At 51.9% G+C, this 14,726-nt stretch overlaps 1 protein-coding gene across 1 annotated transcript; it reads left to right on the top strand.

Moving 5' to 3' along the window:
- The first annotated feature begins 647 nt into the window (after positions 1–647).
- Positions 648–14,209, top strand: FDFT1 (farnesyl-diphosphate farnesyltransferase 1). The gene is made up of 8 exons (XM_030945731.1): positions 648–818; positions 1,733–1,830; positions 5,462–5,645; positions 8,122–8,250; positions 8,644–8,835; positions 9,437–9,613; positions 9,830–9,982; positions 12,586–14,209. The coding sequence occupies exons 1-8, from the start codon at positions 717–719 to the stop codon at positions 12,805–12,807; spliced, it is 1,257 nt and encodes a 418-aa protein (XP_030801591.1). The 5' UTR covers positions 648–716; the 3' UTR covers positions 12,808–14,209.
- The last annotated feature ends 517 nt before the right edge of the window (positions 14,210–14,726 follow it).

The raw sequence follows: 14,726 nt of genomic DNA, 5'->3' as shown, positions 1-14,726 counted from the left end.
GGCTGGAGCCCCTCTGCTGTGGAGGCAGGCTCAGACCTGGGGGTGTCCAGCTTGGAGAAGGCTCCAGGGAGACCTCAGAGCCCCTTTCAGTGCCTAAAGGGACTCAGGAGGGCTGGAAAGGGACTTTGGGACAAGGGGGAATGGCTTCCTACTGCCAGAGCACGGGGTTAGATGGGGTACGGGGAAGGAATTCTTCCCTGTGAGAAGGGGTTGGTGGCTGGGATGGAATTCCCAGAGAAGCTGTGGCTTCTCCCCCTATGACGTGTCCAAGGCCAGGCTGGGCGGAGCTTGGAGCAACCTGGGATAGTGGAAGGTGTCCCTGCCATGGCAGAAGGTTGGAACTGGAAGGTTTTCACGCTCCCTTCCCACGCCAACCCTCCCGCGCCTCCATGGAGGCTCCGCTCGCCTCACGCTCACACGAGTGGGTTCGGGGCCGCCGACTCCTTCCCGCTCCGCCTATGCCGACGCGAGCCTCAGCCAATCAGCGCCCGCCGCCGGCCGTCACACCAGCCGCATCGCCTCCCTATTGGCTGGCGCTGCCCTGGTGCGAGCGCGCCTTCGCCAATCGGCGCCGCGCCCGCCCCACCGAGCGATGTGCGGAGCGCTGTGATTGGCTGCGGGGCGGGGCTGCAGCGGCCCCGCCCGTTCCCGGTTAAGCGGCGGATGGGGGTGGCGGCGGGAGCGCGCGGCGGCGGCGGGGTCTGAGCGCGGCCCCCATGGAGCTGCTGCGGAAATGGCTGGGCCACCCCGAGGACATCTACAACCTGCTCCGCTTCAAGATGGGCGGCTACCGCGCCGTCATGCCGCGGATGGACACGGTGAGCGGCGAGGGATGCGCGGGCGGCGGGAAGCTCTTCGCTGTCGCCGGTGCGCGGTGCTCCCGGTGTGGAACGGGGCACAGGAGGAGGAGGGGGGAACTGTCATGTCCTGGCGCGGATACGGTGTTGCCATGGGTGACCATCCTATATCCAGCGTGTGTAGGACTTTGCCCGGCTTTGTGCGCCTTGTGTACGCCTCGGTGCTTCCCGGTTTCACCGACTCTGGGCATCCTATTGCATTGCTCATACCGTGTGTGCATTCTACCGGCTCCGGGCATTCCACCGATTCCGGGCATCCTGTGCATTGGTGCATCCCACTGGCTCCAAGCATCCCTGCTTTGCTCGGTGCCGGTGCCCTGCATTGCCCGGTGCCGGACATCGCAGAGCCCCGGTGCTACCGGAGCATCCCGCAGCTTCAGGCATCCCTTGCATTGCTCAGTGCCGGTATCCTGCCAGCATCCCACTGACTCCGATCATCTCAGGCTTCCATGCATTTCTCGGTGCCCATACCCTCATTCATCCCCGCAGCTCCGAGCATCCCTTGCACCGCTCGCTGCCGGTACCCTGCGCGCATCCCCGGCGCTCCGTACATCGCCCGGCACCGGCGCTGTCCGTACATGGCAGCGTCTCCGGCCACGGCACGGGGCGGGTTAAGGGGCGGGTTTCGGGCCGGGGGCGGGGCGGAGCGGCCGCAGCCCCCCAGCGCTGCCGCTGCCGCCCCCATGGCGGCCGGCTCTCGGGCCGTGTCCGTGCTCCGGCGGACACTGACGCTGTCCCCGCCGCGGAAACCCCCGCGGGCAGCGGGCGGGCGGCGGGGACAGCAGCAGCAGCAGCGCTGCGGAGCCCCCCCGGCGCCGCCGCCCGCCGCCGCCCCCCGGCTCCAACCCGCGGCCCCCGGCCCGCTCTGCCCGCAGGACTCGCTGGGATGTGGCCTCCGCACCTGCTACCGATACCTCAACCAGACCAGCCGCAGCTTCGCCGCCGTCATCCAGGCTCTGGATGGAGAGCTGCGGTGAGTGGGGGACACTGGAGAGGGGTGTGGTGACCCCCGGCAGTGCGGGTTTTTGGGGGGTGGTGGGTGGGGTGACACCCCAACGCTGGGGATCCTCGGGAGGGAGTGGGTGCAGCTCATTCCCTGACACCGGGAACCCCCTGGTGATGATGGGGGTAAGTCTCCTCCCTGGGAGGTGGTGATGGAGGTGAGGAGGTGGTGATAGTGGGGGTAAATTTCCTCCCTGGGTGGTGGTGATGGAGGTGGTGATGGTGGGGGTAAATATCCTCCCTGGGTGGTGGTGATGGAGGTGGTGATGGTGGGGGTAAATCTCCTCTCTGGGTGGTACAATGCCGCCCCAGCGCTGGGCATCCCAGGGAACTTAGTGGCCCGCCAGTTTCAGGTCTCCCCAGGAGCTGGTGGGTGTGATGCCCCCCTCCAATAGCAGAGCTGGGCCCATGCAGTACCTACCCCCAAACTCCATTTTTCTCTAGTGGAGCTGCTGGGACACGCTCCCTCTCCCATCAGGAGCTGACTGGACTCGCTCAGCTCAGCCCCACCCCATGCAGCAGGACGTGGGGCTTTTCACGTCCCAGCTGGCTGTACCACATCCCCCCTCTGCATCACATCCCTCCCCAGACTGGGTGTCTGGGCTGAGCCTGCTGGCCAGCAGGCTGTTAAACACAGGGCCTGGCACTGTGCCCTGTGTGACACCCTGGGAATGTGTCCTGGCACTGCCGAGGCTGGCGCTGGACAAAGGCTGCAGGGAGGAGGTGAGGAAAAACCTGGGGCTGACCAAGGGTCTGGGTCTTGCCTGGGAGGTGCTTTTGGAACCAAACTGTGCAGTTGTCACAGGGGGTTTGTTGCGCACCCATTTTTTGCTGTGTGGATTTTGCTGCCCTGTGCAGAAAAGCTTCAGACAGGAATAGTAACAGAGGATGTAAATAAAGCTCAGCTGGCCAGGGGGCCTCATGCCATGTAATTATTCTCCATATAATTCCCTATATTCATTTGACAATTACTGATTTCAGTTTTTAAATCCCCAGTTAATTCCAAGATGATCAAATTTAGGGGTTCTGGGAGTTGTTCCAGACACATCTGATGGCTCTGATCTGTGCAGTTGCAGGCACCACCCTGAACACTGGGTGGTCTGTGGGGTTTCTGAGCTCTGGTTTCGCATTTTGGATGGTGCCCCATAGCTGTGTCCAGTGTTTATGAAATGGTGTTTGCAGCCTGGTTGACAGGAAAGGCAGAGAAGTTCGGTGGTTTGGCTGAAATTGCATGGAAAAGTACAAGTAGGGCCAAGAATTAAGCTTTTTATTTTCCATGCTTTTTCTGTGCAGGAATTAAGAAAAAAAAATTAAGAAAACACTATGAAACCTGTTAGCAATATGTCTGCCCTGTGCTTGCCTCAAACTTCCTGCAGTTTTCTTTGTGTTTTTTGTAATTTAATTCTTGCCCTGCAGCCCTGCAGGATCACCCTTCAGGGCACAGAATTTCTGCCTGGCATCCTAAAAATGCTCTTGCCTGATCTTTGCAACCCAGCTTGGGCAGGGATGGTGGTTGGATTACAGCTGGCTCAGTAATGGGTCAGGAGAGACTCATTTTCAAAGGATTTCCACCAGAGGATTTAGGGACAAACAAGGGAAATACAAAATTGGGAGGGTAGAGAAATAGGTAGAGCCACAACCTTACAGAAGGAATTAATTTTGCTGGATCAGAAAAGTGCTTGAATTGATGTTGACCCCTTCAGGGAGTTCAGTTGAGCCCCTGTGGTTACGGACAGGCATCCCAGAAGGGCTGCTGGAAAATGGGAATTTTTGGAGGAGTGCTTGGGGCAGTGCTTCCCTGGCCAGACAGGGAAGTTGGTAGCTGAGCTGAAATGTCTGGTTCCTCCTTTCTGGCTTTTTTTGGCCCCATAAACCACCTGTTTTGCTGGCCAGAGCCCTGTCCAGCTCGTTGCTCCATGGTTAGGGCATTTTCTGGGAAGGTGGGAGGCTCAAAACTGCAGTTTCATCCATGGCTGAGCCAACAGCATCATAACTGCTGGTGGTGGGAAGGAGTTCTGATCCAAGCTCATAGCTCCTCTCCTGGTGATGGAGAGTAGAGGAGGGATGCCCCTGCCTCTCTGCTGCCAGTTCCATGGTCCTTGCCTGTCTCTGGAACTCTTCAGGATCTATTCCTGAGGGTCCAGCACAGGCTGTATGTCCTGGCAAGGAGAAAGGAGACCTCCTCACCTGGGCAGGATAGAGCTGCAGCTGACAGGGCTGGAGCTTGAGCTCTGGAAGATCCAGACTTGTTCTTTGCAGGTGTCTGCTTCCATTTGTGCCACAGGTCTAAATTCAGCGTGTGATGGAAGTTAGGGAGGCAGGTAAGGTCTGGATGCAGAATTGAGGTTAAATAAGTGTTTTAACTGTGCTGGGTTCTGGAATTACTGCTGGCTCTTCCCTGGGCATGATGCCCATGTGAGAGGTGCCTCTGAGATGGCATTTCCAGGTTCTGCTCTGCCTTTCTTGGTGGCTCCTGGAAGTGGGTTGGAGCCTTGGGCACTTGCATCCTGTTGGATGAACGTTTACAGCCTGGTCGGAATGGAAAAACTCCGTCATGCAGAGGAACAGGAGCACAAGAGCTGCTCATGTGGTGTGGCAGAAGTGTTAAATACCCTTCTAATCAAGGAAAAAAAGCCAAATTTAACAGTATTGGCTCTAAGAGGAAGTCAGTTTTCCCTGGGTGATTAATCACTGCTTGCACATTGTCATTCCAGGAGTACAGCACTGTCACCTGGTAATTAGCATTTAAGCAGACCAAGCTACTTTCCATTTGTTAAGCAATTAATAAATGCCTCCTCTCCTTGCCATATATCCCTGTGCTCATGGAGATCTGGGGATTATTTTATATAAATCCTGGAGTTGCAAATAGCATTTCTTGCCATCAGAACTTGTTTTTTTGGTGTTTTTTTGTTTTTTTTTTTCTTCAGCTGGAGAAATGCGGAAGCAGGGATGGGGAAAGAAGCAGGGATAGGGAAGGTAGGGATGTTGGGAGCAGGAGGGGAGGTGGCTGTCCAGCAGCTTCCTGCTGGATATTGGATCAAATAGACTGCCTCCAGTGTCTTACTCCTGGAGATATAAAATACGGGGTGATTTTGGCTCTTTCTGCCAGTCCCAATGTTCCTGTTGCACAGTGCGACCCCTTTATTCCCCCCCAACAGAGGACAGGAATATTTTACCCCAACAGTGTAAAAAATGTGTAGAGAAGAGGGAATGATGGGGAAAACACACCTGTTCCCCCCCCCCCTTCCCTATTTGACATTTACTTTTCCAAATAAACTGACCTTGGGCTCTGTCCTCTGGGTCCAGGTGAGCGCTGGCCTTGCTTGCAGGGTTGGATCTTCCCTGCTCAGGGAGCTCACAGGCCTGACCCTTCCCTGATACACATCTTAGAAACACTAAAATCATGCTGTAGTCTCCTCATGAGGGAAAAATCCTGGATTTCCTGACCTGGCTGCTATCTTCCAAAGGCAGCTGGCAGTGCCAGTGTGTGACACACTGAGCTCAAAGTGCCTCTGCTGAAGGCTCTGTGGTTAATCCCAGCTGCTTGTCCTGCCTCCTAGGCACTCCCAAGTAAAAATTGACTGTTTTTTCTCCCCTCCCAGCCATGCAGTGTGTATATTCTACCTGGTTCTCCGTGCCCTGGACACTGTAGAGGATGACATGAGCATCCCCTTGGATGTCAAGGTCCCGATGCTGCACGAGTTCCACTCCCATCTCTACCAGCCAGACTGGAAGTACACAGAGAGCAAGGAGAAGGACAGGCAGGTGCTGGAAGACTTCCCAACGGTAAGGCAGCCTCCTCCTTGCTCTTGGTGGCATCTCTGGGTGCATGGTTGTCTCCATGGGGTGCCTGCAGAGCTTGTTCAGTGCCACAGATCTTCCCAAGGGCTCCATCACCTGCCTGTGGGGCTGGGTGCCAAGCTGGGGTGAGAAATTCAAACATTGTGCAATGCTGTGGGGCAGAGGGGATCTGGCTGTGGAAAAGTTCCAGCCATTGGAAAGTGGCTTTTTGCCTCCTCTGCTGGAAGAGCAGTTGACCATTGACTTGTGGAGAGAGATTTGGAGTTGTTACACAGCACAGTGAATTGCCTGTGTATTGTGTTTGTGGGGTGCTGTGGTGAAGGAAGGAATGATGAATTTGACTCTATGTTTTCAGAAGGTTAATTTAGTATGATATGATATGATATGATATGATATGATATGATACTATATTATATTATATTATTATACTAAACTATACTAAAGAATACAAAAAGGATATTTATAGAATGCAAAAAAGATAATAATGAAAACTTGTGACACTTTTCAGACTCTCGACACAACTTAGCACTGATTGGCTGTTGACATAAAACCACTCACACCAGAAACCAATAAAACAATAAACAATCTTTGAACACATCTCATATAAGCAAAACAAAAGAAAAGTTAATAAGATGGTTATTGTTTTTTTTTTATCTGAGGTTTCTCAGCTTCTCAAGAGAAAAATCTTGGACAAAGAGATTTTTCAAAAAATGTAAATGTGACACCTGTGTGCACAATGGGAGGTGTCCCTGCCCATGGCAGAGGGTGGAATGAGATGAGCTGTAAGGTCCCTTCCTACCCAAACCATTCCATAACTCTGTGATATAAGACAAAAACCATCCTCACTGTTATTAGTAACAATATTGCATTGATTTTTTTATTATTGAGCTGATTTTAGTTGTTTTTTTTTTTTCACTCTGTTTAAGAAAAAAATGTAATAGTTCTGGTGAGGAGCCTCTCATTTTCAGAGGACATTCTGTTTTGTTCAAGTTTTTACCATTTTTAATTTATTCTGCCCTTTTCAGGCTTTCCCTAGCAGTGGGAATGGGGTAATTATTTGGGGAACTGAGGTGTGTTGGGAGTTTTGATGCTCAGGTTTGGAGTGTGGAGTGCTGTAGGGGATGTCTCTGTTGGGATTCTTGGCAACAAGAATGTGGGTAGGGATACAGTAGGTAAGTCAGTGGCTTGGCTTTAGAGGAGCTTTTGAGAAGGTGTTTATGGCATTTTGCTGTTCTCTCTTGGTGTGTATGTTATTTATTTGAGGCAATCCATGCTCAGGTATGATTTTAATAATTTTTAATATTTTAAACGAATATTTTAATAAATATTCTAATAAATATGATTTTACTTAATATTTTGATAAATATTCTTTTAATATTTTAAATACATTCTTTAATATTTTAAATAAATCCATGCTCAGGTATTATTTTAATAATTTTAGTAATCATAAAATTGTAGAACAATGGAATTATTGGGTTGGGTGGGACCATAAAGCTCATCCCATTCCATCCCCTGCCATGGCAGGGACGCCTTCCACGAGACCAGGTTGATCCAAGCCCTGTCTAACCTTACCCTGAATTTTTTGGGGGGCATTCACAGCTTCTCTGGGCATGCTCACCACCCTTATAGTGATAAACTTCTAATAATATTTCCTAGAGGTGCATTTGCAGGCTGTGCTGCTCTGTATAGGGGACAGAGGCAGAAGCAGTGTGGATACATTTATTTTACAGACAAACCCTTGTTGTACACAACCCCTGGCTGCAGTCCCTCACTGATGGAGAATAAAGCTTAGCACAGTAAAACATGATGCTCCACAGTTTTGGGAAAAGGAGGATGCACTTTTTAATATTTTTTTTCAGTGTGAGAGTGATGGAGACAGTGCAGGTGTCCCTGCCCATAGCAGGGGGTTTGGAACTAGAAGATCTTCAAGGTCATTTCCAACCCACTCTGTGATTCCATGATCACATTACTGGACATGCAGTAGAAAGATTTCACACTTCCCTCACTGCTTGATGCCTTTCCAGTTGTGCTAAATGTGTGAAGCTAGAGCTGGAGAGGGGCTGGGGAGAGCAGAGCACCAGAAACCTCCCACGGGTCTTTTACCGTGGCTGGTGTGATGGAATGCTCTCAAATTACAGAGGAAAACAGCTCTGTGTACCAAGTGCCGTCAGTTTTGTCCTGCAGCTCCCAGATGATACCAGTCCAAGGCCACAGAGCCTTCCCAAAGATTCTGCTGTGTCTGATCTCCTGCCAGAGACCATCCTGTTTAGACTGGGAACAGGCTAAGCCTGAGCTCCAAGGACCTTGAAACAGCTCAGGTTGAGGGAGTTGTCCCAGATCTCCAGCCAGGGCAGGATTAGAGCCTGGTAAACAGTATTTTTCTGATTTGTTAATAAATGTTGAGCTGTGCTGTCTTTTTTTTCTTCCTGAACACTCTCTCTCTGTTTTTACCACACTACAGATCTCCATGGAGTTCAGAAAACTGTCCAAGGTCTACCAGGATGTGATTTCGGATATTTGTCACAAGATGGGTGTTGGGATGGCAGAGTTCTTGGAGAAAAAAGTGGATTCTCAGCATGAGTGGGACAAGGTGAGTCAGCCCAGACAGAGGAATGGACTGAGCATGAGGAGGGTCATGGAGTTAAGGTTTGGAAAAGCCCTCTGAGATCATCAAGCCCAACCATTCCACCAGCAGTGCCAAGGCCACCACAGAACCATGTCCCCAAGTGCTACATCCACAGATTTTTTTGAACATTTCCAGGTAGAGCCCGCCTTGTCTCTATGGAAGGAGTAGACAGACCATCCCTCTTGGGAAAAAGTGTTTTCATGGGAAAGCTGAGACATCCCAGGGAGACCTTGCATCAAATGAACTCTCAATTGCTTTTTGTGAAACTCACTGTGGCAAACAGGCAGCTCTCTTTGTAACTGCTCCTTTTATCTTGGTTTTTTTTTTTCCTTTCCCAACTTGGCACCTCCTTGGCAGTATTGTCACTACGTTGCTGGGCTGGTGGGGATTGGCCTCTCCCGTCTCTTCTCTGCATCAGAGCTGGAAGATTCCATCGTGGGGCAGGACACAGACCTGGCAAACTCCATGGGCCTCTTCCTGCAGAAAACCAACATCATCCGTGACTACCTGGAGGACCAGATGGAGGGAAGGGAGTTCTGGCCCAGAGAGGTGAGGAAAAAACTCATAAAATTGCTGCTGTTGGTTGTACATCTTCTTGGTAATGACAGTTCTGATGACAGTTCTGGCTGACATCTGTCTGCAGCTCTCTGGGTACAGATGTGGGCACAAGGTGATGTCACCACCCACTGCCAAGAGCTACTTAGGCAGCTCTTTCTCCTCTCTGCTAGGTTTTCTCTAGAAATGAGGGAGGATGAGACTGGTTGAGATCCCAGGAGGGTACCCAAATTCTCCCAAAAAGGAGGGTCAGCTTTGCCTGTGCCTGACATGACATCCAAAAATTTTTCTCCCCCTTTTCCATGTGGCTCAGCTGTCTCACAGAGCATTTCTTGATGTGTGACTCACCTTTTCCTTGGCCTCTGTAGGAAAGATGTGGAGATGAGTTGCACCCTCCTCCTTTACCATCTCTTTGTGTGCACCAAGGCCACTGTCACGTCCCCACAGCCTGCCCTTCCTGCTTTTCTTTACCCCAGCAATGCTCCAAGGCTGTTGCGTGGGGGTTTTTGATGCTTCTTGTTGCTCTCCCAGACCTGCTGTCTCTCTGATGACATCAATGAACCTCCAGCTCAGGAACACTTATCTTGGTGTTTAGGTTTGGAGCAGATATGCCAAGAAGCTCTCAGACCTTGCTAAGCCAGAGAACATTGACATGGCTGTGCAGTGCCTCAATGAGCTCATCACCAACGCCCTCCACCACGTCCCCGACGTCCTCACCTACCTGTCCCGCCTCAAAAACCAAAGTGTCTTCAACTTCTGTGCTATCCCCCAGGTGAGCTGAGCTTCTAAGTGGTTCCTCACCCTCTGCACCCCAGCTGGTGAGGAGCTGGAGGTGGAGGAGGTTCCGTGTTGTTGGTTTTTTTGCTTATTTCTTGGCTCCTGCCGTTTCTGCTGTTGTTGAGGTTGTGGCTCCACTCCATGGATGTCACTGTGGACAGGGTGACTCTTTGGCAAGTTCCTTGCAGTGCAAGTTGCTGTCTCTCCTCAGGTGATGGCCATTGCCACGCTGTCTGCCTGCTACAACAACCAGCAGGTGTTCAGGGGGGTGGTGAAGATCCGCAAGGGCCAGGCCGTCACCCTCATGATGGATGCCACCAACATCCAAGCTGTCAAAGCCATCATGTACCAGTATGTGGAAGAGGTAGGCTCAGCAGTTTGTTTTGGGTCTTTTCTGGCTGTTCCTGTCCCTGTTTTTGGGGTGGAGTTGGGAGTTCATGGGGATCTGTTGATTTTATCCTTGGTGCAGTGGTGGTGGGGAGTGGTGACCCTGATGTGGTTTGGGCCTGGACCAAACTGTGCTTGATGTGTTCCCTTGAATGTTCCCTGGCTCCGGGTGTGTGTTGGGAAGTAGGGACTGGGGCCAGGGGCATCCTGGCCTGGACCAGCAGTAGTGGGAGCAGGGCAGTGCCCATCCCCTTGAGCCAGTTCTGGGGTCAGTTCTGGGCCACTCACAACACAAGGACATTGGGGGGCTGGAGCGTGTCCAGAGAAGGGAATGGAGCTGGGGAAGGGGCTGGAGCACCAGGAGGGGCTGACGGAGCTGGGGAGGGGCTCAGCCTGGAGAAAAGGAGTCTCAGGGGGCACCTGACTTCCTCCTGACTTCAGGGTCCTGCGGAGATTAAAAGTTCACATGGAAAGTCAACTGGTGGGGGGTTTTTGTGGGAAAAAGACACCTCCCCTCCCCAAAACCCAATTCCAGTGAAGGCTATTAAAAAAAAACTTCACTTCTGCAGCAGGGAGACCCTAAACCATGGGTTATTAGAGCTGCCCTTGTGTACTGGCTGATCCCATGGCAAGGGACAGTGACACTGCAGGGCTTTAACCCAGGAGAGGGTCTCTGCTTGAGCCCACCTTGCTCAGATTCCTGCAGAGGAGTATCTCAGAAAGCCATGAGAGGAAAACCCCAAATGCTGCAGAATGAGGTGATGATGAGGCTGTTCCAGGCAGGAATGTTCCCACTGGTGTCAGGTGGGCCATACAGCGAGTGAGGATTGCAGGGTGAGAACCCCTGATCCCAGTAACACCACTGGTCCCAGCAACACCACTGGGGCTTGAGGGATCATGTCCCAAGCCATGTGGTCCATGTCCCATCATGGGGTGCCCTCAAGAGGCAGCTTGGCTTAGTGCAGTTCCCAAGGGAAGTGGGAAAGGGATGGGCCTCTGTGACCGTGTTCACAGGGATCCGAGGATGAGGGAAGAGACGAGGAGCTGACTCCATGTTTCAGAAGGCTTGATTTATTATTTTATGATATATATTATATTAAAACTATACTAAAAGAATAGAAGAAAGGATTTCATCAGAAGGCTAGCTAAGAATAGAAAAAGAAGGAATGAATAACAAAGGCTCTGTCTCAGACAGAGAGTCTGAGCCAGCTCACTGTGATTGGCCATTAATTAGAAACAACCACATCAAACCAATCACAGATGCACCTGTTGCATTCCACAGCAGCAGATAACCATTGTTTACATTTTGTTCCTGAGGCCTCTCAGCTGCTCAGGAGGAAAAATCCTAAGGAAAGGATTTTTCATAAAAGATGTGTGTGACAGGCCCCTGGCCCCATCCAGCTGTCCCTTGCTTCACGTCACTCCACCACCAACATCACTCTTGGCCCTCAAAACTTCAACCTCCTCCCATTTTCCTCCCTTAAACTCCCTGTGCCACCTTGAAATTTGATATCATGTGCTGGCAGCACAGCCCGGCCAAGAAGGAGAAGGAGGGAGTGCAGCAGGGGCACGGTGAGAAGTTGTGGGAGTTCTGGGCAGGCAGAGCCTGAGATTTTAACCCTTTTCTTGAATAATGGAAACCTTACAAATACTGATCCTCCTGGATCTGGATGAGAAGAGATAGAGATGAAATGGAGGAGGAAATGGGCAAGTGTGATGAAAGTTCGTGCAGGTGAAAGATGTCAGAAGAGTGGAGGAGAATCTTACATGGGAGGAGGTGATGGAGTGGCCTTTGGCTGGACTTTTCTTGTATAGCCATGGACAGAACCATGTTTCCTGTGACACAGAGACTGCATCTAGGGGGGAGGCAATGGCTTGGAGCCGAGAGAGCGCAGGGATGTTATGGGAGTGCGTGAACAGAGACAGCGGAGGAGCAGGGTGTTGGTTGGTGCCCTTGATCCTCAGTGGAGGAAAAGATCTGTGTTCTTGAGACCCCTTGGCCCCAGGGGGTGAAATCTGGGGGGGACAGGTGTCCCAAAAGTAAGAGACTGTGCTCTTTTTGGAACTGGGCAAAGCATCCTTAAAAAGGGAAACCCTAGAAGCAGCTCTGGTCCATGCACAGTGGTGAGAGCCCTGGGCATGGAGGGAAGATGTCATGATGGCAAATGATCTCCGGGCAGTGCCACGCTTGACAGGAAACACAAGAGGTCTGAACTGTGTTTCCAGGGGAAGCCTATGGCACAAGGGGGACTCCTCACTCCTTGATGAATTAATTATCTAAAGGGTGGTGAGGGACTGAGAGTTGGTGATCTGAGGGATGGATGTATTGGAAATTTGGTGGGGGGAGGAGGAAATGTTTTTGGAAGGTTTTCATTTTTTCTGTGTGTTTCTTTTTACATATAGTTGTAGTTTAGTTAATAAAGTTTTCCCTTCTTTATTTCCAAGTGGGGGCCCGCTTTGCTCTATTCCTGGTCACATCTCACAGCAGACACCAGGGAGAGTGTATTTTCATGGGGGCACAGGCATTGCGCCAGCTTCAAACCATGACAGAGCCCTAACTCCTCCTCCCTCCTCCTCCAGATCTACCAGAAGATCCCGAGCACGGACCCCTCGTGCCACAAGACGCAGCAGGCGATCGCCGCCATCCGCGCCGCCAGCCTGCCCGGCGGCCCCATGGCCTCCCGGCACCACTACTCCCCCATCTACCTGTCCTGCGCCATGCTCCTGGCAGCCCTGAGCTGGCAGTACCTCAGCACCCTCTCCAAGGCCACCGAGGAGTACGTGCAGGCCGGGGACAACTGAAGGGCACTGGCTGGGTGGGGGGACGATGGTGGCAGATGGGTCCCCTGCTGTAGGGGTGGCCCAGCACTGGGATGGTGACAAGGATGGGACATTGGGGAGCTGCAGCCCCCTGGGGTGACAGTGTGGCACTGCTGGACTCCATCCTCACTGCCCTTGCTGTCTGCAAATGCTGACTGGAGTCTTAGTGTTTGGGGTTGAGTGTTTTTTTTCCCCCTTCTTTCCTGTTCACCTGAATATTTTTGGTGATTTTGTTTGTTTGTTTTGTTTTGCTTTTTTTTTTTCCATTAGGATGGTTTGAAATAGAAACTCCAGTTGTTTCTTTTCTTCCTTGAGATTTGAGGCATCTTTCCAGCTCAGAGCTGAGCAAAACCCTGAAGGTTTTGCCTCCCTTTCTTAGGCAGCCTCTTCTCCCTCACCTCTGGTGCCTGCTCCATGCTGGAAAGATGCTGCTTCAGCTGGGAGAGGAATGTGCTTCCTTATCCAAGGAAAAAGCTCTGGCCACTTTCTGGCCCTCAGTGATTGACATCCTGCAGCCTGGAAGCAGGTGGATTGTAGCCACATTTCTGTTGTGCTGAAGGATGCTGAAATGAGCCCTTTTAATGTTAAATATATGAGAGGTGAGGTACCCTGTCCACCTGAATGTGCCCCCAGCTGAAGGGCAGCTGTGCAGCTCTCTGCCCTGGGACAGATGGCCCCTGCAGTGACACAGATCTTGTTTCAGCAGTGGGGGAGTGGTTAAAATGAGAAAGGAGCTGCCAGCAGAGCCCTGAGCTCATAACCCCAGGCCTAACCCCACAGCAGGCTCTGGGCTCTGCACTGACCCAGCCCCAGGGCGTGGGTGGCAGAGCAAGGCAGGGGAGTGAGGGTTTGCACCCTGCTGTCCCTCATGGGATGCTTTTTAAGGGGGGCATTGCTCACCCTGGAAGGGAGGAGTGATCCCTGCCAGGAGCTGGGAAGGCTGGAGCCACCAAGGGAATGACCAGGGCAGGTTTCCCTGACCCACTTGGCTCTGGCTTTGGGTCAGACTGGTGTGTGAGCTGCAAGAGGCTCTCACTGCTGTGTTCAAACACATCAGGCTGGCCTCACAAGAGGAAACAGCACTCTGAAGGCAAGTCCTGTTCTCCTGGGGTGGATTGTTGTTTGCAAGGTCCCTACCCACCCCCTTCAAATGCTGCTTTGCTGTCCTGAAGGGAAGGAGAGCCCATGTCCTGGTCTAGGACAGAGCTGCCAGCTGCAGGGTGGTGGCCTTTGCAAGGCCAAGCCCCTGTGGTCAGACTGTTACTCAGAAGGAGAGCCCCTACTCCACAGTTCCTGGTGTAGATTTAAGCTGTTGTTCTAAAGAAACTCGTGGTAGCTCTCTTTGTGCAGCTTCCAGTCTTGTTGAAATAATAAGTTTTCTTTGAAAAAAAAAAAGTGCTGGATCATCTTTTTCCTTTTTTTTTTTCAGCTGTCATTTCTTTTACACCAGTAATTTCCCCACAAGTTACAAACCCTCCAGCTCAAAAAAAAGTGCTGGATCCTCTTTTTATTTTTTTTTCAGCTGTCATTTCTTTTACACCAGTAACTTGCCCACAAGTTACAAGCCCTCAGCTCATAAAATTCCAGTGGTCCCTTGGTGCCAAGTGTGGGTATTAAAGTACAGCCCAGCGTGCCAGACCTGGGGGAAGAATTTTAACCAGAGGCACAGCTGAGGGTCCATAAATTCACCTTGAAGGGAGTGGTGGCACAGCCCTGGGCTGCAGGGACGTGCTCCAGGGCCCTGTGCATCCTCAGGGATGCTGGGGACAGCTCCTGGCTGCTCTCTGCTCAGGGTGGAAGCAGCTTCCCCACCCCAAGGGTGGCTGTCACCAGCAGGGCCACAGGACAGGGCTGGCAGTGACCACACCTGCACAAGGGAGGGGATTCTGCCCCCCTCAGGT

The sequence above is a fragment of the Camarhynchus parvulus genome, chromosome 3 (genome assembly GCF_901933205.1).
Source record: "Camarhynchus parvulus chromosome 3, STF_HiC, whole genome shotgun sequence".
NCBI lineage: Eukaryota > Metazoa > Chordata > Aves > Passeriformes > Thraupidae > Camarhynchus > Camarhynchus parvulus.
The sequence above is the reverse complement of the archived record's forward strand: the minus strand, read 5'-3'. Positions and strand labels throughout refer to the sequence as shown.

What these genes read in the sequence shown, in the direction of transcription:
- FDFT1 (XM_030945731.1), top strand. Translation starts at nt 717, where the DNA reads ATGGAGCTGCTGCGGAAATGGCTGGGCCACCCCGAGGACATCTACAAC. An exon ending in GGGAGTTCTGGCCCAGAGAG is followed by an intron (nt 8,836 to 9,436) that starts GTGAGGAAAAAA and finishes CTTGGTGTTTAG; the next exon opens with GTTTGGAGCAGATATGCCAA. An exon ending in ACTTCTGTGCTATCCCCCAG is followed by an intron (nt 9,614 to 9,829) that starts GTGAGCTGAGCT and finishes GTCTCTCCTCAG; the next exon opens with GTGATGGCCATTGCCACGCT.